This window comes from Octodon degus, unplaced genomic scaffold (assembly GCF_000260255.1).
Source record: "Octodon degus isolate 3935 unplaced genomic scaffold, OctDeg1.0 scaffold00257, whole genome shotgun sequence".
NCBI classification, from domain to species: Eukaryota; Metazoa; Chordata; class Mammalia; order Rodentia; family Octodontidae; genus Octodon; species Octodon degus.
In genome coordinates this window covers 413406-440699 of record NW_004524833.1, presented here as the reverse complement: position 1 = coordinate 440699, position 27294 = coordinate 413406, and the positions used below count along the sequence as shown (strand labels likewise).

Genomic DNA, 27294 nt, shown 5'->3' with positions numbered 1-27294 from the left:
CCTTGGTCTTGCCCATCCATCAGAAAAGTATAAAAACAAAATATAAGAAGTAAAGCCATGCTGTTATGTTGAGCTGTAGGGGACTCAGATCAACAACTTCTGACATTGCCAATCAAGCAGAAGACCCAATACTATTATGGGCTACTGGACCCTTTTAGAATATTTTGCTGAGTTTACACACCTATAATATTCAAATAATGGAACTTAACAAAAAAGGGTATACAGACGATTGTGTCTGTTTATTCAACGTGGTTTTGATAGATATATAGTTACATTCTCTTAATGAATAGAATGACTCTTGTACAGCAATTAACCACTAGCAAGAAAGTATGCAGTGTGTTAATTATTGATACTGTCTTTCCGATTTGATTTGCAACTGTCTCTTTGCTATTTGTTTATCAATAAAATTATGGGAAAAATAAGAAAGAAAGTGGGGAAAAGCTACATGGATTCTATGTTATTTTCTTACAACTGATTGAATCTATAATTACGTCAAAATAGGATGTTAAAAGTATTTCTAGGGGCCGGGGAGATGGCTTAGTGGAATAAGCGCTTCCCTGGCAAGCGCAAGGGCCTGAGTTTAATCCCGGTTCCGCAAAAATAAAAAAAGTATTTCTTAAAATTACACATATAGCAACCGTACTATTGGCTCTTTACTATGTGGTAATTACTCTTGTAAGCACCATTAAGTGGATATTGTCCACTTCACAATGCTAATTGCAATACCAAAGCACAAACACATTGTCACTTACCCACAATCTCTCAGCTCTTAAATAGCGGAACTAGCATTCAGACCCATTAGTCTCACTCCAAAGGTAGAACGCGTAACCACTCTGCCATGCTCCTGCATATCTGTCTTTATAGTGTACCTTCATTCTTGCTCTTAATTCCATTGTAATTTAGCTTCCATCTCAATCATTCCTTTGAAATTGCTCTTGCTTGGATCAAGACATCAACAGATAAGGGCCGGCAAAATAGCTCAGGGACTAAGCACTTGCTTAGGTAAGTGCAGGGGCCAGGGTTTGATCCCTGGTGTGGCATGCTGCACTGGCCCTGTTCCCAGGTGTAGTGAGCCGGTGATGGAGTCTGGTATGGTGACACACGACTGTAATCCCAGCACTAGGGAAGCAGAAATCAGGAAAATCACTGAGTCCAAGCTGCCTAGTAAGACGCTGCACACACACACACACACACACACACACACACACACAGAGAGAGAGAAACCTAAAACAAAAGACAAATCTGATGGACATTTGCTTTCTGCAGCCTTTGATAAAGTGAATGTATTCAACAAATATATACTGATCACAAACAATGCGAGAGAGTAACTAAGATTGGCCAAACAATTATCACTGAAGAATGCACTTGTTACAGTTAGAGAATCAGAAACTTTAAGTCCTTTTCTTATAAGCACTGCCAACTTCTTTGTGGATGGTTAGTGATCCATGTTGTTGTCTATTACCTTTATTTTTCTGTGGCTAAAACAGATCTTTGTGATTTCACAATATAAGGAAACATTATATTTATGTACCTATATTTTTTGCTTTTGCCTTCTTGAATATAAAGTTAACTAAATCTTGAAATACTACTTTTCTTACATAATCATAAATGATGAATTATGAAAAAATTATTTACCTTTAACCTTTTAACCTATTTTTTCTGTATGAGAATAATTTGAACTAATTTGATGTTCTTTATTTTGGAAACATCAGAAATATCTCCACAGAATATTAAGTTTCATACCATATGTCTTAATAAAAGGATACTCCAAGGAAAATACTTGCTCATAGAGACATGGTGGTAGCTCTTTGCATATCACCAAAGCTAAGCATTTGAACCAGAGATGAAGGGAAGCAGCCGTCTTGTCTAGAGATTCCACATGGTTATGTTCTGTTTTCATTCCTTTCCCCCAATTCAGTAAAAGGGGAAACAAATTCTTCTATACATCTTCATGCCAAAACATAGCCCTTGATGGATTAATTCTAATGGGAATGCATTTGGCGTGAGGATTGGAACCAACCCTAATCCTGCTGCTTAAATTCTGGGTTACCATTTTTGGCTGATAGCTGTTTGTTTATAGCAGCAGTTAGCAATTTGCTTGGACACTGCAGTCAAAGTCACTGCCCTCAGTGAAACCCATATGGCTCTTGGAAGAAAGATAACAGATTCAGCCTAGCAACTTACTAAACTTTAAAAGTGATTCCTTGTCAAACACGTGAAAAACAACTCTTCCCTCTCTACAACTTCAGGGGAATAAAAACAAGAAGCTATCTTACACCAGATGGCAATGAAACAGTGCAGTGCTCGTTCAGTTTCGTTCCTTTATGTCCCTGTTGCAAAATCCACAAAGAAAACATTTGGGGCCACTTTGCAGCATTGGCAACAGTCTCTGTTTTTTAAGGAAATCATATGGACACAAAAAAGCCATTGTTGGAGAGTAAAGAATTTCCAAGACTGAAAAATGGGATGTACAGTAGTTAGACAGTGCCCTAGACCCAGGAATCATCCCAATTGTTGCCAGGCTTGGTTATTTGACTAAATTTGATTTGAACAAAAATGTATTGGGGACAGACTAAAGCACAGGGACCAAGGTTCGATTGCTGGTGTGCCATACCAGCCCTGCCCCTGGAGCAGGCTGAGACTGGGCATGGTGGCATGTGCCTATAATCCCAGCACTTGGGAGGCTAAAAACAGGAGGATTACTATGAGTCTGATCTGTATAGTGAGACCCTGTAGTCCCTGTACTAAAAAACGCATTAAAAAAAGTATTAGAGAAAGTTTATATTTTTTCTACTTAGACCTCTTCTATTAGAGAGAGAGAGAGAGAGAGAGAGAGAGAGAGAGAGAGAGAGAGAGAGAAACAGAGAAAGAAGAAGAGGAAGAACTAGAAATTATGAAAATACGCTTTGGAGTGGTGGGCTGATAAAATTATTCCTAACTTTCAAATCTCTAGAGCTAAGTATTTGATCTTAGCTCTAGATCAAATGGTGTGTTACCATTTACATGTAAGGTATTATTGCTATTTTCATGTATTTAAAGTCTAGCTAGAAAGGAAGGACCTGGACTGTGTGTGTGTGTGTGTGTGTGTGTGTGTGTGTTCTTAACAAATGGACTTTTTAAAGGTACAGTGAATGCATCAGGACATAATGAAACCCTTTCAATGAGATGTAGCAGACCCTGGTCACTCCTTTCGTGGAGTATTATGGAGAGAACTTAACACTACATTGATAGGTGTATCAGTTGGCTTTTATAATTTCTTCTTTACCTAAAATTCTATCATGGTCACAGTTCAACCCCCTTTACCTGTCCTTATTTTAATAATCTTGACTTCAGGTATTCTCAGCCATTTACAATAATACCTGTTACTCTTTAGTCTTGCTTATAAGCAACAAATTATTGGTCACCTTTGTTAACATTGTGTCATTTCTTTAGGTGTCTGAACACACACAGTTAAGTTGGATCCTTACATGCATGGTCAGACTCCCTCGATTACAACATTTACACCAGTGGAAGGTAAGTGCCAGTGATCTGATCAATAAACAGAAATTGATCCATTTTCCACTTTCTGCTTATTACTCTGCTGGCTCTGGGAATCCTGAGTCATCTTTCCTCCCTGCTCTACTACCCATGAATGGCTACTGCAGCATCATTCTGTGCGTCAGGATATTAAGTGGAAAATGAAAGGGTCTACAAGATTCCTTCTGCTTACAAATACTATTAACTATACCTTCTTATCTGTGTTTGGAGTCAACTTGGTGATTATTTTGTACCTACCACAAAATACTTAACAAGTACCCAGTTTCTGGATTGAAATCCCAAAGCTTCAAACCTTAAAGTCCGGATTTGAACCTCACAGTTGCTTCTCATTTCCACAGTAAATAACTGGCAATAAGGCAAAAGTATTTCCATTGCAGGGAGAAGAGAAAACATATTTTATTTAATATTTAAGCACACTCAATCTAGGAAAAATTTCAAACCCACAGAAAAAGTAACATGTATTTTTGTAAGTTGTTCAACTGAGAAAGATAACTCAGATAATTCATAACGCTTTACATCCACTTATTTTTACAATTGGATAACTTAATGGTAGATGGCGCCCAACTATGTCAACACTAATTTCAGTTTCAAGCACCTTTGAGCATATTTTCAGGGTCTTGGGTTTTCTGAGAAGTTGTTCTTTAGAAGCCTTTACGTATGCTGCACAAACAATAGGTAGCCTGGTTATTTGTGTCTCCCTAAAATTCACACATTGAAATCTAAGTCCCCCAAAGATAGAGCCTTTGCGAGGTGATCATGAAAGTAGAACTCTCATAAAAGGTGTAGGGAACCCACAAAGATTTTCTTGCCACTTTTATCCTGTGAGGACACAGAGAAGGCACCACTGAGAAGCCAAAAAGTAGGCCCTCTGGGAGTGCTGGCTTTGCCTTCATCTTGGATTCCCAGCCTCTGGAACTACAGGACATGCATATGTGTCGTGTGTAAGCCCCTTGTGTACATTATGTTTTGTTATAGAGGCCCAGGAAGACTAAGACACTAAATAAAGAAGATAGTATTGATAGTGCTGCATATTCATTACCTGCCAGGAATTTAAAAACAAAAAGTTTTGTAACATTCTCTACCATAGTTTGGTTTACGCAAATCTTTCCCATTTTATCATCATAATCTAAGTTTAATGCTGAAAGCGTTTTTTTTTTTTTTTTTTAAATAGGAAGTGAATGTTAATTTAATAGGAACTGTTCCCCCTAACTTTTTTTGTGTGAGTGGTACCAGGGATCAAACTCAGGACCTTGCGCTTGCTGGGCAGGCACTTTAGCCACTGAGCTATCTGCCTGGCCCTCCGCCTTGAAAATTTATTTGAAAGTGTCCTCTGATTACATGTTACTAGTAAACGAGTTAATTTCAGGAGAATCTCTCATACTAGCCAGTGGTTTCTTATTTGTAGGAAACAGCAATTTCAAATCCCAGCCTTGTCTTAGTACATGTTATTGTCTTCTGTGGTCAAAACATCATTAACAAATTCTGGTGATAATTTCTACAAATCTTATGTCATGATAGGTGCTAGAGATATAATAGTTGGCATAACAGACAGACAGATGGATGGATGTATTTATAAAGACAGTGAAACAAGTAATAAATTTTGAAAAATTGTGTAAGAGCAGGATTCTAGTGCCAGGAGAACCAGTAAGAGCTCATTTGCTCTTCTCCAAATTAAACTTTCATAATCTTTTTTTTTTTTTTTAATGTATTTGGTACAGGATCTCAATATGCAACTTGGACTTGTAGTGATCCTCCTGTTTTCAGCCTCCCCACTTTTGGGATTACAGGCGTGCGCCACCATGCCTGTCCTGGTTTCAGTGGCTGGCCCAGGATGCCAAGGGGTGGGACCAGCATGGCATGCGGTGCCTGGGATGGAACCCTGGTCCCTGAACTTGACTAAGCAGGCACTTAACCCTTCATAATCTTTACTCAGTGAAAATTGTGAACTCACTTTTATCATGAATATAGTAAAACAGGGCATCCTAACTTATGTTCCCTTATAGAAAGTCACTTTCTTGATAAGTTCTGACCTTATCTGTGAAATCTAAACTTTAACTGAGCTAGAAAATTTCTCTGTCTTCAGTAAAATAAATAATAAATAGTTGGGGCCGGGGAGATGGCTCAGTGGAATAAGCGCTTCCCTAGCAAGCACAAGGATCTGAGTTCAATCCCCGGTTCCACCAATAATAATAATAATAATAATAATAATAATAATAATAATAATAAATAGTGATAGTTCAGGATCTTTTCCAGGGATGAGTGACCAGAGGTGCTTTTCAGTGGTAGAATGTATATATAACATGAACAAAGCCCTGGGCCCAGGACCCAGCATAAATGAATGAATGGATGGACAAATGAGTGAACAGTGGTAAAATAGAGTCTCCTTATTCTTACATAAGCCTAGAGCCTGAAAGCAGTCCTACCAGAAAATATTTGCTAAAAGGAACTGAGGTTATATGTTATCACAGGTGGCATCGGATAATTCTTCACTTTACTTTACAATCTTAATTAGGATCAACTCAGATTTCTTCCCCTTTTCTTTTCATCCCTCACAGGTGAAGTCTACCCAGCAGAAACAGGACGGCATGATGGGTCTGCTCACATACCCAGTCCTCCAGGCAGCCGACATTCTAGCCTACAAGTAAGAAAAAAGGCCACCTCTGGCCTCACACAGACTGATGACAAGAGAGTGTATTAACTCATAAAACAAAGGTTAGGTCCATGAGAAAGGGAAGACATAGAAAGGATCAGACCTATGAATCAGTTTCTCTATATCTTAGTGATAGGAACTAAATCATAGAAGTATGCTTCAGTGAGAAAATGGTAACATTAAGAGCTAATACTTGAATATTATAGACTATGTATTTGAAACACCATGAGAACTTTATATACCTTAATCCACTTACGCTATTATCATCCCTGTTCTAGAAACCAGGAAACCGAGTCACAGAGTGGTTAATGCTGGGCCCAGAGTCCTGTATCTTGCAAAAGTTAGAGCCAGGATTTGAATCCCAGAAGTCTGAGCACAAAGTTTCTGTGCTCTCAAGCTCTATGCTGTATGTACCTCATAAGTCCATGGAGGCTCTTGTTCTATTCAGTCTATAATTTTTTTTTATTTTTATGCCATATATATTTCCCTAGTAACAATTAAACTTTAAGGGATTTAAATATCGGGGCTGGGGAGATAGCTCAGAGGCGTAAGCACTACCTGTCAAGTGCAAGGACCTGAGTTTGATCCCTGGCCCTGCATGCCATGTTGGCCCCAGAACCCTAGGCTTGATGGCTTATGCCTGTAATCCCAACTCTCAGGAGGTTGAAACAGGAGGATCGCTGTGAGTTTGAGACCAGCCTGTGGGCTACAAATGTGAGCTCAAGGCCAGCCCGAACTGTATAGTGAGACCCTGTCTCCAAAAAAAGAAAAAAAAGAAAAAGAAAAAGAATTTTAGATATTGATTTCTTGTATAATATGGATTGGAGAACAATGCTGTTCAATAGGATTTGCTATGATATGAATTGTTTTACATTTGTGCTTTCTAATACTGTTGCCACTAATAACATGTAGCTATTTTGAGCCTTTGAAATGTTGTTACAGTTCCTCTCTGACTGCATTACTAAAGCATAAGCATTAAATTTTTATTTAACTTTCATAGCTATAATCCCAGTACTCAGAAGGCTGCAAATTCAAAGCCTGTCTGGGCTACGTAAGTTCAAGGCCAGCCTGAACCACACAGCAAGATGCTTCCCTCTCAAAAAAATTAGTTAATTTTAATTAATTTAAATGTAAAGACCCACCTGAAGTTAGTGATTTCTGTATTAGAACTATAAGCTGATAATAAATATTTGAACAGTATGTACAGTAACTCCTTATGTTTCCTGGACCCATAATCTATCTGTTCAGCTACTGCTTGTGGACCTCAGAAATGCACAACAAAGAACTCCCACCCCTGTATTCCATTGTACAGCCCTGGACTTCTGGTTTCATCCCTTTCTAATTCTTCCCAGCTCCCCCTTCATCTGTCTCCTTGACCCCAGTACCACTTTCTAGAGATAAAACCTCCCATTCATGTTCACTTACAGCCTTAGTTTTTTCCTGTGAAAGCTTGGAGCAAAGGCAGAGGGAATGGGACTCCAGGCATGTATATTTCACCCCTTTCCGCTAAGGCTGTGAGAGTTAGAATTCTCTGCATGTAAATCTGATAATACTATGGAAATAGCAGTATCTGCTGTATTTCACTGTAGGATCCAAAACTCTTGAGCCGTTATGAGGGAAAACAGCTGAGAGTCGCTGCTTAGCTCTACAAGTAGGGACTATGCATGCATCCATGAGGTGTATCTTGAATTCTGATTAAAACATATAAAGATTATGCACCTGTTATATTAATTTAAATACTGGACTCATGATACCACTTGACATTTTTAAGAAAACTTTTGACTTATGCTAAGAAACATAAGAGTATTTTTCTCTAACAGACAACAAAAGAAAGCTAATAATGTGTTTCCTAAGGGAAGATATTTACATTAAAAATTCTATTAAAGATACTGATTTTCGTAGCTATAAAATAGGAATGATTATTGTGTATGAGATTATTAGAATTAAAATGAAATAGCAGTCAAGTTCTATTTCTAGGAGCTGTTATTTTTTTTGATTGATGATTACAGTTTTTGGGGTAATTCCAATTTTGGAGGTTACTTCTTTATGTAACCAAAAACTAAGACTTCACCAGGACAATATGAAAAAAAAATACAGGCATAGTAGATTTCCATAGTAATTCAAGAGCTACAATAGGAGAGTTCTCTTAAATTTAAGACTGTGAAAAAGAGTAACTTTTAACAAAAATAAAAGCTCTCTTTATGCTACCATGGAGCATGGAGTGGGGAGTAACTTTAAGGAGCTTCTCCTTCAGCTCTTTTGTTTTACAGCTACAAGCCAGTGACCCTAAGCACCTAGGGCCGGTCAGGACACAGAGGAACATCAGGGCATGTTCAGTGGTCTGCTGAGGTTAATAGTAAGCCACACATTATGTTAGGAAAGAAAATTATCACATGAAATAGCCAGAACAATACATATGACATGTACAGCATCACATGGTAAATATAGTAATTCCCTCTTCTCTGTAAGAGATACATTCCAAGATTTCGGGGGGATTGCAGAACCATATGTATGCTATGTTTTTTTCCTACACATAACTGTTAGTTAGCTTTCCATCCCTATAACCAAAGACCTGAAATAAATTAACTTATAAAGAGAAAAGATTTATTTTGCCTCCCAGTTTTGGAGGTTCCTTTTCTGGATAGGGCACACTCATTGCTTTGGGCTTCTGTGGGTGTCAGATGGTAAAGACAGGAAGTACAAGGGCTGGTGAGATAGCACAGATTAGGCAAGGGCAGAGACCGGGGTTTGATCCCCAGTAACACATACCACACTGGACCTGCCCTTGGGCACGCTGAGCTGGCGACTGAGTCCAGGCGTGGTGGCACACTTCTGTAATCCCAGCACTGAGGAGGCTGAGAACAGGAGGATCACTATGAATTGGAACTGTGTACTGAGACCCTATACTAAATACATAAAATTTAAAAAAAAAAAAAAAAGGAAGTACATGGAGAAGCAAGCTGCTCAGCTTGTGGAAGCAAGAGAAGAAAAGTGTGTTGGGGAGGTATCCCACAGTTCTTTGCATCAACATGGTCCAGTGACTTAATCCACTGACTATAAAGCCCCACCTCCTAAAGATCTGTAGCAGCTCCCAGTATCACCAGACCAAGTCCTTTACATGTGGAAGTGTGCCGGAAAAGTATCCAAACCACAGCACATACATCTCTAGGGCCATGCTTACTATATCAATAACACATAGTAGGAAATGAACAGTAATAATAAAACAAGTTAACAAAGTACTGTGCTATAGAAAACACGTGAATGTGGGCTGATTCCAAATACCTTGTTGTGTATATCATTCTTATGAGGATGTGAGATATTACAAAGCCTAAAGGATGAAACAAAGGAGATGAATGACAAAGTGTGTCGCACATCTGATAAACAGGCCATAACTTTTGCAGTTTGAAGTATGGAGCAAAATTGGCACACAATTCATTTTCTTTCTCCATAATTTCTCAGGTAGAAGATGTGTTCTTATATACACACTAGCAAAGTCAGCGTGTGGTTCTTTTCCTTTCCTTAAGAACTGTCACATTTTCACTTACGATTTGTTACTGGCATTTCTGAGTTGCTGCCATCACTGTCCTTGTGTTTTAGGGTCATATTAAGATCAGGGTTATTGAACATAAGCACTGTGACAGTGCAGTAGTTGATCTGATAACCTCGATGACCCCCAAGAAATTAATAGGTTGAGTACAGGCAGAGGGATGTTTCACGTGCTGAGCAGAAGAGATCTGCGGGACAGTGGAAGGTCTGACCACACTGCTGAGAACAGCTTGCACATTAAAATTTACACACTATTTATCTCTGGAACTTCCCGTCTTATGTTTTTGGACCATCTTTGACTCCAGGTAACTGAAAATGAAACTATGGATAAAGTGTAATTACTGGATATTTTTATTAATTCCCTAAAATACAGTTATCAGAATGTTAAAATACTGTGGTTCTTTTACCTATAAAGTGTAATAATGGGACATAGCTTAGAGGTTATTAAGCAAATTCTGTATGTATCACAGTCACCCATTGTAAACTTAATCCAAACATTTTAGGCAATAAGAGGTAATTTTTAAAAGACTGACATTGGCAAAAATAGAGTACGATCTCAAAACCTGTACATATGCTGCCATCCTTTGTACAGAGCCTGAGGTTATGAATGTCCTTCTATATAAATAGTAAGTATTTCATACATGACAGGCAAACCTTAAAAATGTTCTCACTGTTCCTTCAAATATCAGTAAGATTATCACATAAAAATATTTAATATTTCTAAGGACATACATTTCTTTTTCATCCTCAGTGTTTTCCCAACCAACTCCCATAGCAGAAATTCCCATGCTGTAAATACAGCTTTTTTAAACTTTATTGATCTGTTTGGTGGTTAGAATATGTTGTGAGAAGAGCAGAAGGGCAGGGGACATAGCTCAGTGGCATAAGCACCTGCCTGGCAAGTGCAAGGTCTTGAGTATGATCCCTGGAACCAAAAAAGGAGAAGGAGAAGGAGAAGAGGAAGAGGAAGAGGAAGAGGAAGAGGAAGAGGAAGAGGAAGAAAAAGAAGAAGAGCCAGCGAGATAGCTCTGCGACTAATCGCTTGCTTAGGCAAGCACAGGGACAGGGATTTGATCCCTAGCAATTGAAACTAGGTATGGTGGTGCGCCCCTCTAATCCCAGGGCCAGGGAGGCCAAGCACAGGAGGATCACTAGGAGTCTGAGCAGTATAATGAGATCCTGTACCAAATACATTTTTTTTAAAAAAGACAGAACATACCTTTCTTTTTATCTTTAAAAGGAAGATAATAGTGGGAATGTTCCTCATCAACATTCTGGTGTTGCAGAGATAGTTTGTTCAAATAGATTAAATGTTTTTCCATAAAACTATATGGTGAATATGAAACTACATTCCAGATAACTGCTATCTTAACCAAGAAATTATGTGCCTCATCTAATTCCACAATTGCACAGAGATATGGGGTAGACTTCTGTATGTTCCTCAGAAGAAGCAGCCTGATCATTCCCTCCTCTCTTGCTTAGGCTGAACCACCTGTGCACGTGGGGGTATTTTTTATTTGTTTTTGTTCATTTCAGATATTCCTGGATTTTTGAGATACTATTCCCAGAATATCTATGAATATTTACATTATAAATATAGATAAGTAGAAGGTTGATAGATTGAATGATTATGAAATATCTGTGGATTTTGTCCTACTAGTAAATCTGTGTAGCCTCTTCATAAAATGCTGATATAAGTCAAGTATGGGTCTGGTGTTTGCTTATGTAAAATCAGCATTAGAATGAGGGGCATGGCGGGCCAGAAAACAAGCACAAGGCAAAGAGTGGAAGAGAAGCCTTCCAGACAGGCATACAAAAGATTTATATAACTGTTTTGGTAAACTGTGGTAATGAACTCGGGAATAGAAAGCTGAAACAGTCATTTCCTTGAGAGGATGATTAATAACAGCTATTTGAAGAAATATAAAATATTCAAGAATAGTAAGTGCTCCCTTTTATTTTATATTTCTTTATTCATCTGAATGCCTAATTTTAAATGGCTGGGTATGTATTAAATAATTCTCTCTCTTTCTCTCTCTCTCTCTCTCTCTCTCTCTCTCTCTCTCTCTCTCATACACACACACACACATTTTATTTGTATTCTTTTTTATTTTTTATTAATTTTATTGAGAAACAAAGAGCACTGAGACAGTTTCAAAACCAATCAGTAGGACAGTTTCAATAATTAATACATTACCTATTGTTGTCTTCGTAGTGGTTATTCATAGTGCAAGATGCAAACATGATATCCTGTCCAAACACTATTAGTACAAATCTTTCTTCTCATTGAATTAAGAGAAAGTAGCTGTATATCTATCCTAACTATTTTGTATATGTAGATACAAAATGGTCCATTTTTATACCATTTTTTTGTTTAGTTTTTTTAGAGATGGGTATTCCCTCACCATTTAAATATGGCAGGCACGTGAATTAAGCAAAATAATCCAATATAGTCTAGTACTCCATAATAGTAGTGGATTATCCATAGGACTGACAGTGTCAGAAGTTGTTGACTTGAGCCTTTCACAGCTTAGCATATTAATATGGCCTTACTTTTTATACCTCATTTTAACAATTTTCTACTGGATGGTTAAGACCAAGATAAAGCAAGACCTCTATAACAAGAAATGTAACTTTTGTATCTGTCAAGGTCAGTCAAATCTCCTCAGGATTTATCCTGAAACCCTGTACCAAAGTTTGTAGATCCTTTGTTAATGTCAGCCATGTGGATGAGTCATGGCCATTGCTTGACCAATTTGCTCTCTGTGAAAGCCTGAAGGAATGTTTTCTCTCCATGTGACCCTCCTTAGGCACATTCTACATCGTAGATCACTTTCCTCTGTGGCCCCATAATCTCCTTGATCAGAAAATTTGGGACATCACTGAGTTACATGATGTTACAGTACAGGTTCTTTTATGTCCTGAGTCCTTACTGACCTTGAAAGGCTAGGGCTAAAATGTTGGCTGTCCTTGCAGCCCTCCTTTTTCTCTAATTTTTGGTCTGCAAACTTAAACTGTTAACCCTCCAGAGAGAAGCTTAATTATTACCCTATAACATAGACAGTTGAGCTTAACCTCACTATCTGTCTGAATATCAAACATCTTAGACATAACATGGCACAGGTATTTTCCCTCAAGTATTGATATGTTAAACTTTAAATCCCTGCAGAACATGAAGGAAAAAAAAAGAAAAAGATATTTTAAAAAATAGGAATAAACAATTACATATTTTTACACAGAAATTTAGAAATCTAACCATATACAGCATTGTAGCAGGACAGTCCCATGACATTTTTTTGTTGTCTCGTGTTTTCATTTATTACCCTTTTTTTAAACAAACATTTACTTTCCTATTTTTAAAATAAATTTTAATTTTTTAAATGTTTTTTCATCATATTCTGTAGGGGCTTACAGTTCAACATATCAATACTTGATGAAAAATACCTGTTCCATGATATGCCTAAGATGTTTGATATGCAGACAGATAGTGAGGTTAGGCTTAACAGCCTAGGTTGTATGGTAATAGCAATAAGCTTCTCTTCTGGAGAGTTAACAACCTAAGTTTGCAGACCAAAGTTAGAGAAAAAGGAGGGCCATAAAGAAACCCAACATTTTGGCCCTAGCCTTCCAAGGTCAATTAAGACTCAGGACATATGAGAACTTGTATTGTAACGTCATGTAACTGGGTAGTGTCCCAAATTTTCTGATCAAGGAGATTATGGGGCTAAAGAGGAAAGTGATCGATGATGTAGAATGTGCCTAAGGAGAGTCACATGGAGAGAAAACATTCTCTCAGGCTTTCACAGAGAGCACATTGGTCAAGCAATGGCCCTGACTTATCCACATGGCTGACACTGAGAAAGGTTCTGCAATCTGAGGTACAGGATCTCAGGATAAATCCTGAGGGGATTTCACTGACCTTATCAGATCCAAAAGCTACAACTTTTGTTGCATAGGTCTTGCTTTATCTTGGTCTTAACCAACCAGCCGAAAAGTATAAAAATGAAGTATAAAAAGTAAAGCCATGGTGTTACAGCTGTAGGGGACTCAGGTCAACAATTTCTGACAATGCCAGTCAAGTGGAAGACCCAGTACTATTATGGACTACTGGACTCTTTTAAAATATTTTGCTGAGTTAACATACCTATATTATTCAAATGACGGAACTAAACAAAAAAGGGGATACAGATGAATGTCCATTTTGTATCTTTGTATTTAAAATGGTTAGGATAGATATATAGTTACATTCTCTTAATGAATAGAGGAATTTTTTCTAATAGTGTTTGTAAATAGGATATCATGTCTGCATCTTGTACAGCAAATAACCACTAAGAAGAGAGTGTACAGTGTGTTAATTATTGAAACTGTCCTACCAATTTGATTTGAAACTGTCTCATTGCTGTTTGTCTCTCAATAAAATTATGAAAAAAAAACATTCACTTGAGAGACAGTATAGCAGTTATTGATGTGATATGACAAGCATTATATGTTAAAAAGACCAGAATGAGAGGCATTCCTAGCATGACCCTAGTATTACACATTTCTTTCTTCAGTGCAGTTGCTTAGTTCACAGGTATATAGTTAGTCAGGGGGAGAATCCTACCAATTAACTGCTAGTTTTAAAAACCTGCTGAAGATTCTCAGGATCATTGCCTTAACCATCATATATATATATATATATATATATATATATATATATTTAATAATCTGTGATATGCAAAGTGTACACAATATTTTTTTTTGTCAATAACAGAATTAAAATAGGAGAAAACAAAGAAAATTAATTAGGGCTGCTTTTAGTTCTAGGGAAGGGTCTACAGGGTGTTCAGGGTCTAACTACTAGGTTGGACTCATAGTGATCCTCCTGTTTACAGCCTCCTAAAAGCTGGGATTACAGGTGCGTGCCACCACACCCCATCTAAATCTTTGCATATAAATATATGTTTTTGCCCCTGTCATGTTTTCTAGCTTTTCTCCTTTCACTGTCTTCATTGTTTAATCCTTAAGTTCTCACTTTCCTTTTATTTGTGTTATACTTTTCTATTTTTATTTCTTCTTTTGAGTTCTTATACTAGGGAGACTGCATAATATTTACACATGTGAGTATGGTTTATTTCACTTACAAGTATATCTTCAAATGACATCCACTTATATATAAAGGCATCAAGTTTATCTTTTTTTTAGTTTATCATTCTGTATAGCTGAGTAATACTCCATTGTATAAAAATGCCACATCTTTTTAATCCATTCCTCAGGTGACAGGCATCTTGGTTGTTTCCAAGATTTGGCTATCACAATTTGTGCTCATATGAACATAGGTACACATATATCACCATGATAAGAGGTTTTCAGTTCCTCTGGGAAAATTCCCTGTGGGAGGATAGCTCTCTTGCATGGGATTTCCAGTTCTAGTTTCTTAAGGAGTCTCCACACTGATTTCCATAACGGTTGCACCAGTCTACATTCCTACCAGCAGTGGAGAAGGGTTTCTTTTTCCCCACAGCCTCTCCAACATTTGTTGTTGGGTGATTTCTTTATGATAGCCATTCTTTCTGGGGTGAGATGATATCTCATTGTTGTTTTAATTTGCATTTCACAGTTGGCTAGTGATATGGAGCATTTTTTCATATATTTATTCACTTTTTTATTTATATTCAGCAAGAATTCATTCAGCACTGGTAGTTGAAGGCACTAATCATGATCTTGAAGGAAAGGAGGCATTAACTATATGTTAAGTAGTGTCTGCCGTGCAGCACCATAGCTGCTGCACATGCTTTATGTATTTCAGTCTTCACTGTAGTTGTGTAACATAGGTAAGGTGGTATGATCCCCATTTTACAGATAAATCACATTTTAGGAGAAACTGCTGCACTTGCTCAAATAGAGATGAGCACAGTTACTTCAATTAATCAGGTTATTGACCTAAAAAATTTGAGCAAAAAAATAGAAGCGGATAAGAAGATTAGAAAAACAAAATCTGAAATGACTTAGGAAAATGAGAAAACAGGAGTCTCAAGAAACTATGAATTAGTAAACACCAGTCTGTGTTAGTTACCTTCCCAGAGATGTACCAAAATACATGAGGTAAATCAGTTTAAGAGAGAAAACTGTTTATTTTTGTTCATTGTTTAGAAGATTCACCCGTGGTGTCTTGGCCCCATAACTTTGGGCTGTGATGAGGAATTACATCATGGCAGATTATGTTGAGGAGAAAGCTTTTCACCTCATTTCAGCCATGAGGGAAGAGGGAGTGAGGGGTCAGGTTCTGCTGTCTCCTTCATGGGCACACTCCTGTGATCGCAACTCCTCCTGAGATCTCTTGGTCTCTTAGTGTGCTATAATCCAGAAAGAAACAGCAGCAGGAATGAGGAAAAGATAGACAGGAAGGCCAGAGCTGCATGGCCTGCCAACCTGGTTGGCAAAACAACCTTCAGCAAAACAGTAGGGGTATTTATACCTTTGCAAATTTAGTATCACATGACACAAGGTTGCCTAGTGACTAACAGCTGACATTGACCAGTCAGGATGCTTCTTTTAGGACTGGAGTAGCTTGACTGCTTTAGGCACTGAGGCCTAGTCTCACTTTCAGGCATGTGACCAATTTCCAGCTTCCATGGCTCCCAGTAACCTCCTTCCACTATGCTTGCTTCCAGAGGTTCCACCTCCTTCCAGTAGCATCACCACATGGCAGCCAGTCCTTCTCTTGGATCTTCAGGGGGCCAGTTGGGATCCAAACCGTAACATAAATCAAACCTTAAAACAAAGAATATAGAGAATAAAATGATTGCTCCCAAACTCCTGGCTAGTAGGGTAAAAATAGTGATGAGTCATCATGCCTGTGAATTGACCACTACCGCTAAAAGTAAGGTTTGTGGGCACTGATATAAAGTGTTTAAAGTTCCTAACACTGCTTTGGATGCTTCCAGTTCTTGGACTACATCCTTTCTTTGAGAGATCTGAACTGCTGTGAGATCATGAAAGCTATGGCCCAAACCTTGTTTCTCTATTCTGACAGCTACCTGGATACATGCTCTCACTGCCTCACGAATCATTTCCTTCTTCGTGCTGTTGGGCAGGTACCACACTACACCAGACTTCTGCTGAAATGCCCTCAGGGATAGGAAATTCTGAGACTCCTGTCCCCTGAAAACCAGCATACAAGGGGGAGAATTATGCTGAGATGTCAAACTATCCAGTTCATCCTCCAAAAACTAATGAGAAGCTATTTGTACATTTTAAGGGCAAAGTCAATTTGATATAACATATACTAGTCAAAAGCTAACTGACTTCAAAAGTTGCCATTCTAGGAAGAGAAGAGTTGCTGGCCAATCTAGTCAGGGGCTATTTCACTAGTTTGGGCCACAATTGTGGCAGTAGAAAGGGCAAGAAGAAGCCACATATAAGAGACTTTGGGGAGCTCAAACTGATAGAACTCCATTGTGACCTTGGTGTGTATGAGGGTGAGCCATCAGCAATGGGAACACTTGCCTCATGTACCTGGATTGATGGTGTTGCTGTGCAGTGAGATGGCGGACACGAGAAGAGGAAAAGTGAAAAGAATTCATAGCTCCATTCAGTATCTTCTGAAGAAGGGAAGAACTTTATAGCTGTCATAGCACCCAACACAAGACCTTTCACTTTGTGTGTTTTCAATAAATTATTACTAAGTTGGACTCATAGCAAATCCAGCAACCAAGCAGTGCTGTCAGATCTCTGCTTTCTGACAGAAAAGACAAAGCAGAGCCCTGTCCTGCGCATGCTGGGTAAAGGCAGTAGTGCTGCAAACTCACAAACACAGCCAAGGAAGTGGCGGGGGGATTGATTCTATGCAAGCAGATATTTGTAGGCAATGATTATTCATCTGGACACTAATTCTGCTAGCAGGGTGGGGGTGGGTGGATCCCAAGTAAATTAGATGCAGTAAAAAACTAAGTGAAAGAAAAATGATTTAGTCACCAAAGCAAAAGATCAGACGCATTATTATGTGACAGAAGCCATAACAATCAAAATTATGAAAGACTTTTGCTTTGTGTTGTACCTCAGAACCTACAGTCAGGGTAAAAGAAACTGAAGAAGAGTAGACATATTAATATGGATATCATTATGTTGGGTATAAATTCTTAAAGAACAGTGCTAAATTATTTGAAGTGAAAGGAATACTATGAGGGGAGAGGTTGAAAACGTGAAGAGAATAAGCCCCATAAGTGAGCGGAATCAAAGACAGCCTGAATTAATGTAGAGTGTAAACTCAGTAGATGAGAAGTAAATGCCACAATAAATTACAGGAGGTGAAAGGAGAAGCAGGAGGGGCAAGACCAGAAACAAACAACCAAAGTCAGATGCAAAAGCCATGTGAAGCAATGAGACCAGGTGAAAAACATTAAAATTTTTTAATCCTTTTTTTCAAAAATCAGAACCCCACAGAACTGTAAGAAAAAAGACAAGAATCCCACATAAGGGGAGATACACATAGCGTCATTATGAAAACTAAATGTGTTTTCTGTTTAGTTTGGTTGCTGTGTGAATCTGGAACCATTCTGACATGTGGAAATACTCATTGTGATGTGCTTAAAGTGTATTGATTATCGTAATTGTTTTTTCTGTGTTAGTTGCAGTCCATTGTGATTTCCTATGGGCTACTGTAATTGCCTTTTAACCTGCTCTGTTGGCTAATTTGGTGTGGGGCAGTCAGAATGATCTTTGCATGTCAGCTCACTGTAACCACCAGACAGGAATAGCAAGTTCCAGCCAAAGAAGAAACTTAGAGAGGTAGGACTTGTGCAAAGATACAACAAAGAGGTGGGCTGCCCAGTGCTTTGTGAAGTGGCAGTGGGAGAGGAAAAGGAGTACTTCTGTTTTTTATCTTTTATTAGCAAGTGACTTTCTGCACCAGGCTGTGTGGGTATGGCCTTCACAGTCATTTTGCAGAATTTCTTATAGTATTTATTTACTGACTTTGAAAGACAAACAGCCCTTCCATTGCAGTCTTTGTCCCTGCATTTTTTTTTTCTTCCTATCCCTTGTTTTGTCCTTGTTTTCCTTAAAATTTTAGGAGATCTCAGAATCCCCATCATATTCTGTTCACATTTCAGGATCACACCTCATTGAGTATGTGAACTGTCACTCTTACACGAATGCTCTGAGTCCATGTCAGGGCTGCTGCCCCACCCTGTGGTCATCTCTGAGGTTTTGTGTGGATGTTCGTGTTTTGTAGCGTTAGTCAACTATCAAGAAAGAAAACGATCTTATTTGCAAAAAGTCTTAGTGTACTCAATGTCAGGATCCATTATAGCTTCTTTCACCATTTTCCTTTATTATTTCAAATATAAATAAATATGTATCAGAACCTAGTATGTCATCGATCACTTTCCTCTGTGGCCCTGTGTTGTCCGTAATGAGTAAATTTGCGACACAACAGAGCACATGATGTCACAGTATAGGTTCTCCTATGTCCTGAGTCCTCACTGACCTTGAAAGGCTAGGGTTAAAATGTGGGCTGTCCTTGCAGCCCTTCTTTTTCTCTAATTTTTGGTTTGCAAACTTAAGTTGCTAACCCTCCAGAAGAGAAGCTTAATGATATTATTACCCTATAACATAGGCAGTTGAGCTTAACGTTACTATCTGTCTGAATATCAATCATCTTAGACATAACATGGAACAGGTATTTTCCATCATGTATTGATATATTAAGCTTTAAATCCCTACATAATGTGAAGAAAAAAATATATTTTAAAAAATAGGAATAAATAATTACATGTTTTTACACAGAAATTTGGAAATCTAACCATATACAGCATTGTAGCAGGACAGTCCTGTGATATATTTTTTCCTTTTCTCTTGTTTTCATTTATCCTTTTTTTTTAAACATTTACTTGAGAGACAATATAGCAATAATTGGTATGACATGACAAGCAGTACATATTAAAAAGACCAGAATGACAGGCATTCCAAGCATGACCCCAGTATTATACATTTCTTTCTTCAGTGAAGTTGCTTAGTTCACAAGTATCAGCATATATAGTCAGGGTTGTGTCCCAAATTTTCTGATCAAGGAGATTATGGGGCTGCAGAGGAAAGTGATCGATGATGTAGAGTGTGCCTAAGGAGAGTCACATGGAGAGAAAAACATTCCTTCAGGCTTTCTCAGAGAGCAAATTGGTCAAGCAATGGCCGTGACTCATCCACATGGCTGACACTGACAAAGGATCTACAAACTGCAGTAGAGGGTTTCACGGTAAATCCTGAGGAGATTTGACTGACCTTGTTAAATACAAAGTTACATTTCTTGTTATGTAGGTCTTGCTTTATCTTGGTCTTAACCATCCAGTAGAAAAGTGTGAAAATGAAGTATAAAAAGTAAAGCCATATTAATATGCTGAGCTGTAAAATGCTCAAGTCAATCACTTCTGACATTGCCAGTCCTACAGATAACTCACTACTATTATGGACTACTGGACTTTATTGGATTATTTTGCTGAATTCACACACCTGCAATATTTAAATGGTGAGGGAATACCCATCTCTGACAAAACTAAACAAAAAAAGGGGATACAAGTAAAGGACCATTTTGTTTCTGTATATACAAAATAGTTAAGATAGATATACAGCTACTTTCTCTTAATTCAATGAGAAGAAAGATTTGTACTAATAGTGTTTGGACAGGATATCATGTCTGCCTCTTGTACTATGAATAACCACTAGAAGATAACAATGTGCAATGTATTAATTATTGAAACTGTCCCAATAATTGGTTTTGAAACTGTCTCATTGCTATTTATTTCTCAATAAAATTAATTTAAAATAAAGAAATATTTGCAGGGATGTAATTATAGCTGGGACAGGCTAGGATTTCTTGACCCTGCCCAGCATCAACATCTCTTACATGAACATGTCACTATACAGAGGGTCACATGCATGACCCCGAAGAGCATGCATTGGGATGAATACATTCAGTTTGGGGGACTCATTGTGCCCCCAATTCATAAAAGGCATGTGTTTCCTTTACAAAACAGAATTCCCAGAAATGTAAGATACAGTTACAATAATTAATTTAGTGAAACTTCTTAAATCTGATGTTCTCTTCAAACTAATAATGGGAGGATAGGGTAGCTAGATGTCATTAATTGAAATCTGGAGACAATAAAAAAAAAAATGGCTTTCTGCAACTTCAAAAAAAAAAAAAGAATGGGGCCGGGGAGATGGCTCAGTAGAATAAGTGCTTCCCTGGCAAGCGCAAGGACCTGAGTTCAATCCCCGGTTCCTCAAAAAAAAAAAAAAAAAAAAAAAAAAAAAAAAAAAAAAAAAAAAAAAAATCTAGTGTATACTGAGCTCTGTTGATTACTGTGCATTTAATTATTGGAACAACTCTATGAACAACTCTATGTGCACAGCATCAGCATGCTCCCTTTTCAGGGTAAGAGGTTTGCCGTGGCACCTTAACTACTTCTTTCACAAGAGCAATGATAAACTCCTTTGATCAAAGAACTATGACCACTTTATAGCTGTATTCTCAAATATAAACTCACCAGCCAAGATATTAAATATATACTTAAAATCATCTGGATCTACCCACCTTCCCACACTGAGTACAAAGGTTTCCCCAGCAAGCCTTCTATTTTTTTTTTTTAGCAGTACCAGAGATTGAACTCAAGACCCTGTGCTTGCCAGGCAAGCGCTTATTCTACTGAGCTATTTCCCCAGCCCAACAAGCCTTCTTTGCAATACTTAAATCTGTTGTTATTTGACATACCTCACCATGATGTGACCCTGCCAACTTTATTCCCTGTATCCTGATTTTTTTATTCTCAGTTTTTGAATTTAATTAAAAATTTAATGCTCCCTTTAAATTAATTTAAGATTTAGTACAGGATCTACAGGGTCTCACTACATAGATTGGACTCGTAGTGATCCTGCCTGTTTTTCAGCCTCCCAAGCACTGGGATTATGGGCTCATGTACCACCATGCCCAGTCTCACTCGCCTTCTCAGTGTACCCCTGGGGCAGGACCAGCACAGCAGGCCAATAATCGAACCCCTGGCCCCTGCATCTGCCTACGCAGGTGCTTTTAATCTGCTGAGCTTTCTGGCTGGCACAATTCTCATATTTTTAATAAAATAAAATATTACAAATAAAATTCAAACTATAAAATTCAGATCTCCTTTGCTGATTTCCTCAGACTCATGTTTTAACCTCTTTCTCCAGAAGCCTCTGTGATCAAACATTTGAGATGTTTCCCCTTTTGCAAGTTTTTATACCAGCTTACTTTCTTCATTGCACGTTGTTTTTAAGATTTTATCACATTGTGCTTATAGACTGTGATTATGTAATTTCCCTACAGCACATTAACTGTCCCATGATTGCAATGTACCTGAAAATGAAGTACATTCCAGAAAGAGCTTGATTTATTCCCTCTGTGCCACGGAGGAAAAATTCTTGCCTGAAGAGCTTTTTGCCAGCTTTCATTTGAAGTTAGGGGATGGTATCTTTCAAGTGTGAGCCACATCTCCAAAGTAAAAAGCATCTGACCTGGAAGAGTGTTCGCTTGCTGTGGGAGAACAAGGTGGCTGTATGGTACAGTTATGTGTCCAGCATAGATTGAGGAACCCACTCACCCTCCAGCAGTATCCTGTCACACTGGCACTGATAGCTGTATTTCTCTGCTGTGGAAAAAAGGAACCAGAATAGATAAGCAGCTCTCCACTGTTCATCACATACATGTGTAATGGCTGTGGTCTCATCATTTCTTCTATAGTTGGTGAACACTTGTTGAACATCAGCAGTGAAGTAGGCACAGGAGGTTGGCTACATACAGTACCTTTCTCTCTAAGAGCCTCTCTGAGCTTTCCTGTCTGTCTTTTATTAAAGGTCTACACATGTTCCTGTTGGAGAAGATCAAGTCCAGCACATGGAACTAGTTCAAGATCTAGCACAAGGCTTCAACAAGAAGTATGGGCCATTCTTTCCGGTGCCTCAGTCCATTCTAAGTAAGCAGCAAATGAGATTATTAAATCATTAACTTATACCATGTTTTGAATAGAGGACTGCCTAATAGACAGAGGCCTGGGACTGTCTTGGTACTAAATTTTACTTTCTTGGGGGCAGTTTTAAGGATTTATAACTAGAATCCTCATCATTTTATCATGTAGGACTACTAGACCGCATTGAATTATTGAAAAAGATAATTAAAACTCTTGAGTTAGCACAAAATAATCTAAATACTAAAAATAATAGTTTTAATGTGTAAGGTATTATATACTTATGTATATATGTTATAATTAGGTATGTGGAATATATATTATGTATATTATACAATATATTATATGTAATTACATACCATTATATAGAATTATATAGAAATTTTCTTATTATATAATATATGTTATATATTATATATGCCTAAAAGAATTATATATATGCCGATAGATAGATAGATAGATAGATAGATAGATAGATAGATAGATAGATAGATTTTATTTGGTGCCAGCGAGATAGCTCAGCAGACTAAGTGTATGCTTAGGCAAGCACAGGGACCAGGGTTCAATCCCTGGTACCACATGCTGCACTATCCCCACCTGCAGATCCACTGAGCAGTCCAGGGGGTGGTGGCATGTACCTGTAATCCCAGCACTGAGGAGGCTGAAAACAGGAGGATCACTACAAGTCTGAGCTGCATAGTGAGACCATGTACAAAATACATGAATTGGAAAAAAAAAAAAAAGCGAAAGCTCGGCAAAGCTCATTTTGTATCCCAGTTTGTGTCTACCTCACATCAGAGTTGTGTCCTACACTGAGCTCTTCTGTGTCTTGCTGTCCTAAATACAATAAACTAAGACATAAGAGTGAGAAGTGCTCAGTTATGATCTAGATAAAGCAAGATGGTCTCAAGTTATCCCCGCACTTTTTCTTCCTAAATGAAGACCAAGATATGGAGTGTACAATGCACCTACTGGATCTGAGCTGTTAGCCTCAGCTCTTGATGCTGTGCTAGTCTAGATAACTTCTTCAGGACAGACGCCATCAATCTTCGTCAGCATTTTGACGGCATTGTAAATGTGTGGAGAGGGCAGAGATCTCTGGGCACTATTCATCTCTATTAAGCTGGCAGCATTTTATAGGAGGATAATATGTGCCTAGTATCAATTACTCAATTAGAAACATCTATCAGTACAAATGCATTTAGCCCAATTACTCACAACAATAAGTTCAGATTACTTCATACATTTAAATCAACCTTCTTTTAGCAACAAATAAGATTTTAATGTTTTGACCTATTATTTTACATATTTCTGTAATAGCCATAAAATGCGTAGTTACTGATAAATAATAATGCTGGTTTATGAAGCACAAATTAACATCTTGATTCTGTCAAACCATTGAATAAGTCATTTGTGAGTGTGTGGGTGTGTAAAATTTACATGATCCTGGGTGAGAAAATGGAAGGATTGCCTCAGATTGTTAAAATTGGTTGGAGGGGGAGGCAGGAAGGACAGGAATGATCACTTATAGAGTAGGGCAGATACTAAGAAGGATGCTTTAAAAGATACACAAAGAAAAAGAATGATTGACATAATTTTATTTGTATAAGATTTTACATTTTTATTTGGCTATGTACATTAAAAGATGCTTTGAAACTATCAGAATATTAATGTTATTATATGACTCAGATGGTCTTGCATTACTTGAGTTTTTCACAGTATTTGTTATTTTATAAGCAGATAAAATAATAATTTGACATTCTTGGTGTTTTCGAGGTATACACATTATGACACTCCTGGTGATTGATTTTTGCTTTTGTTTTTGTTTATTTTTTGGCATGTGTGTGTTGGTGTTTCACTCAGCACCCATGAAGAAAGTCAAATCCCTTCGTGATCCTTCTGCCAAAATGTCAAAGTCAGACCCTGACAAACTGGCCACTGTCCGGATAACAGACAGCCCAGAGGAGATAGTGAGTAAATTCCGGAAGGCTGTGACAGACTTCACCTCTGAAGTCACCTATGACCCTGCTAAACGAGCGGGAGTCTCCAACCTGGTGGCAATTCATGCTGCGGTGACAGGACTCTCAGTGGAGGAAGTGGTCTACCGCAGCACAGGCACAGACACTGCCCACTACAAGCGGGTGGTGGCAGATGCTGTGATTGAGAAATTTGCTCCAATCAAGAGTGAAATTGAAAAACTAAAGATGGACAGAGACTATTTAGAGAAGGTTTTACGCACTGGATCAGCAAAAGCCAGAGAATTAGCATATCCTGTGATCCAAGAGGTGAAGAAATTGGTCGGGATTCTATAGGAAGCTAATCACAAAAGGATTTGCATATTACAGTCTGGACACTAATAAAGGTCATGCTCCACTTTCTACACATAGAGAGAGTTTGGGGATATTTAATCATTTATTTCGGTAGCTGATTATTGGCTTCATTGGATGAATGAGTCTTTATAGTGTTCAAATCATGTTCCAAATCTCATCAATGCAATGTGATCAGAAAATAAACACTAGTAAAGACGGCATAGCTGGGTGAATCCCCAATTATTTGAGGCCTGCTCTTTGATCTGAATATATCCACACAAATGTCATTGAAGCGAGCAGTGACTTGGGAGATGGGACAGGATGTGTGCTTCCTTCCTTGCGTACTTACTTGAACAGGTGTTTACTGTATCTATCCCAACCCTTTTTAAGAGCATTACACTGAGTTCTTAGATTTATAATCCAAGGGATGTCATTTGATCCAGCTTGTGTTCAGGGCTTGTCTCAGTCACTTTCCTTTCCCTGAAACGATGACACCTGACATCCACAACTGAAGAGAAGAGGAATTTCTTTTGGCTCGTGGTTTCCAGAGGATTCAGTCCACAGCCAGCTGGCTCCAAGCCAGGAGGGGATATGGTACATAGAAGGGTCTGACAGAGGAAGGCTGCTCATGTCATTCAGGCCAAGAAGCAAGAGAGGAAGGAAGAGCCAGGGGCAAGAAAGCCACCACTAGCAAACCCCCAACCATCTCAGCCTCTTACCAGCAGATTCAGCTGTGGATTGATCAGTGGATGAATCTGTTGATGAGTATAGCACCCTCTGATGTAATCACTTGCTAAAATATCTCTCAACACATGCGGTTTGGGGGGACTTTCTAAATCTTATGATAGCAGATCTCATAAGAATAGGTTGGTTATTATATATAGTTCCTCAGTCACTGAGATATTACCTGCCTTAAAGTGTTTAAATTACTTGTTTCTCCCAGGGACCATACTGATCATTCCAGCAACTATTTGTTGAAATATAAGAGAGATCCTCTTCCGAATGCATTTCATTATTTCAGCTTGATTCACTCATTGTACAAGAGTCCAGGTCCCTGAATTGTGTTCTTTATTAGCACTGTTTTGCCTTCATCTCAGTTTAGTCTCACCAAACTCCTATGAAATATATAGAAGAGATGCTGTCATTCTCAAATACAGTGAAGCTCAGAGCACAAATAGCTCAGACAGCAAGATGCAAGTTCAGAATAAAACCTTTCTTTACTGCTTGAGGAGTGCTTTTTAGGTCTTTCTGTGGTTTTTTTTTTTTTGTTTTGGGGGGATTTTGTGTGTGTGTGTTTGTTGTTATTGTGTTGTTTTGCTTTTTGTTTTGTTTTGTTTTTGCATTTGCACAAAGCTCTTGAGAGGCAGCATGTTCACAACTGAAAACACTGTGATTATGAAACTGAGTTTGGAAATAAAAAGCCTAAGCCACTGATTTCATTTATGTCAACAAGTCAGCAAACACCTTTTTTTTAATATATTAATTTGGTAGAGTCTCACTACACAGCTCATACTCATAGTGATCTTCCTGTTTTAGCATCCCCAGTGCTGGGATTACAGCCATAGCCTACCATGCCCAGTTTCATTGACCAGCATGACATGCCCAGGGCTCCAAGGCTGACATGGCTTGCAATACTAGGGGCCAAACCCAGGTCCTTGCACTTTCCAGGCAGACACTTAGACCATGGAGCTATCTCCCCAAGCCAAGAAACCCTATTTTGAAGCCAGAAAGTGATGACAAAAGCCACAAAAATTAAAGATAGAGCTAACAAACCAACTGTCTGTGTGGTTCTTTCCCTTCCTGCAACAACTTCCTTCCACAGAACTAAAGTTTCTGTAGATTCGCAGAACAAAAAAGTTATAAAGCTATCATATCTTTCAAGGAGCAAAATCTATGCCCAGGTGAGCTTGCATTTGAATGCTTCCTATTGCTGCTTTTCATTAAAAATATCTCAGTGCTTACAACTAAAATTGGACTATAATAGTAAGAGATTTTTCTAATATATTAGGGCTCAGAGAAGAACAAAACCAATAGACTCTATGTAGATTTTTATAAGAGAGGTTTTATTGACTTACATAATTATGGAGACTGAAAATTCCCACAATATGTTATCTGCAAATTGGAGACCAAGGAAAGCAGTGCTATAATTCAGTTCAGCCCTGGGCTAGTGAGCCAGTGCGGCCAATAGTGTAATTTTCAGTCTAGGAGAAAAAGCCTAAGGAACTGATGGGCCAGCAGTACAAGTCCTAGAATTTAAAAGCACAAGAACCAGAAGCTC

General features: G+C 38.2%; 1 protein-coding gene across 1 annotated transcript in view; it reads left to right on the top strand.

The window, feature by feature from the left end:
- Positions 1-25089, top strand: part of Wars2 (tryptophanyl tRNA synthetase 2, mitochondrial) — a 133203-nt gene extending 108114 nt beyond the window's left edge. Inside the window, exons 3-6 of the mRNA XM_004646170.2 lie at positions 3433-3513; positions 6093-6178; positions 22598-22716; positions 24571-25089. Coding sequence (XP_004646227.1) covers positions 3433-3513; positions 6093-6178; positions 22598-22716; positions 24571-25019 — 735 coding nt within the window. The 3' untranslated portion in view covers positions 25020-25089. The remainder of the gene's footprint in view (positions 1-3432; positions 3514-6092; positions 6179-22597; positions 22717-24570) is intronic.
- The last annotated feature ends 2205 nt before the right edge of the window (positions 25090-27294 follow it).